General features: G+C 43.0%; 1 protein-coding gene across 1 annotated transcript in view; it reads left to right on the top strand.

The window, feature by feature from the left end:
- Positions 1 to 234: 234 nt before the first annotated feature.
- The window catches only part of LOC137867402 (sperm-associated microtubule inner protein 10-like), a 1,489-nt gene continuing 6 nt past the window's right edge, over positions 235 to 1,717 (top strand). The window contains exons 1-4 of the mRNA XM_068703980.1: positions 235 to 279; positions 584 to 689; positions 825 to 991; positions 1,074 to 1,717. The exon at positions 1,074 to 1,717 is cut by the window's right edge and continues 6 nt beyond it. Coding sequence (XP_068560081.1) covers positions 245 to 279; positions 584 to 689; positions 825 to 991; positions 1,074 to 1,119 — 354 coding nt within the window. The 5' untranslated portion in view covers positions 235 to 244 and the 3' untranslated portion in view covers positions 1,120 to 1,717. The remainder of the gene's footprint in view (positions 280 to 583; positions 690 to 824; positions 992 to 1,073) is intronic.

Here is a 1,717-nt window from a genome sequence, read left to right on the forward strand (position 1 = left end):
TCCACCCTCCATCCTTCATCTCAATGCTCACATCACGTTAAAAAACTCTTCCATGAAATAAAAGTTCTCTAAAAATACAAAACAAATAAAATCACACTTCCAGAAGTTCCTTTGATCTGTTTGTTGCGTCATCAACATGCTGCAGCTGTTGGACCCCAGTGAGTCAGTCTGCTGTTGTAATCCTATACCCCTCTACCCACAATGCACCGGGAGGTTTCTACGGCGACCCTGACAGTCAACAGACATGGCCGACGCTACGGAGAGCTCCCAGCAACACCAGTGAGTGATTTTCTGTTTTATTGCAAATCTTTAAACAGTTCAAGTTAAAAACTCTTTAGGAATAATTCAGTCTCACTCTCTTAAACATGGAGATGTTTGTTTGTGCTCTTGTGCTTTTTGTGTGAGTACTTTAACACAGGAAGTGATGCATGAACCAACACAGTGATGTACAACACATTCACAACAAACACCTGTAGAGCATCTTCTGACCGGCCTGCTTGCTATAGTTGACGGTAGCCTTAGTAAAACTCACATTTTGGGGTTTGAGGTGAACTAACCATGTTCTGCCGTTCACTCGGAGGAGGTCCTGCTCCCACATCCCGAGGTTCTCGGCCCGACACCCCATGATCCCCAAACTGTACGTGATGCCGTGGAAACAGGACATGAAGAACCGGAGGCTCCTGATGAAGGTAGACACAAGAGAGGAAAACAAACGCACCTCGTGTGCAGTCCTCCTGTGCAGTCAGATTCACTGTGTGTGTGTGTGTGTGTGTGTGTGTGTGTGTGTGTGTGTGTGTGTGTGTGTGTGTGTGTGTGTGTGACAGAACGCAGCTCTGGCAGAGATCCCGGTGGTTCCTCTTGAGGAGTCTTTGTGGTTTTGTGGTCAGGAGCGTCTCTGTCACAACCAGGACTCCTCCCACCTCTCCTCCTCCTCCTCCTCCTCCTCCTTGGCTCCTCTCCTGACGGCTCATCACTCCTCACACTTCTCCAGGTGAAACTCCTCAGAGACCGAAGCTGCGCTCAGAGATTCAGTCGCTTTCCAACAAACGTTTCTGATGGTTGTCTGTCTGCAGATACAACAGCTCCGTGGTGACGACCGGCCGTCTCTACCGGACCTGAAGACGGATCACAAGAGTCGACCAGAGAACAGGGAACAGAGAACAGAGAACAGAGAACAGAGAACAGAGAACCCTAACTACAGAGAAGATATGTGGACACACACATCTGGTATTAAAGGTATCTGGAAAAAAAACAACCAGAAACATAACAAAAAAACAGATTAGAGACAAAAACATGAAACAATAAAACATAAAACTGATATATGAGGATACAAAGTGCACCCATGTGACATTAATATGCATACATGTAAATGAAGAAGTGATGCAATTAAAGGTACAGAGACACATTATCAAGGAGTTTGAGACAGAAAAGTAAATACAAGATTTATAAAGAAAATAAAGAAAATGTTTATGATGTCTGCAGCCAACACTGGTTTGTTCTTTATTATTTATTCAGGTTCCTGCATCTTCCTTTGCTTCTGTACATCTTCCCTCTACATGGATTAAGTTAGATATTAAACATAACTTAGAGTCTGCTGAGTGTTCACACTTTACTGAAATATGAATGTATCAATTCAATGATATATTAATATATAATATGAATTAACACAACATTAAGTTACATTACAGTTGTTGTATAATATCATAGATAGTCTGGT

The sequence above is a fragment of the Cebidichthys violaceus genome, unplaced genomic scaffold, assembly GCF_023349555.1.
Source record: "Cebidichthys violaceus isolate CVI_PGR_0920_01 unplaced genomic scaffold, fCebVio1.0.p SCAF_9, whole genome shotgun sequence".
Classification (NCBI taxonomy): domain Eukaryota; kingdom Metazoa; phylum Chordata; class Actinopteri; order Perciformes; family Stichaeidae; genus Cebidichthys; species Cebidichthys violaceus.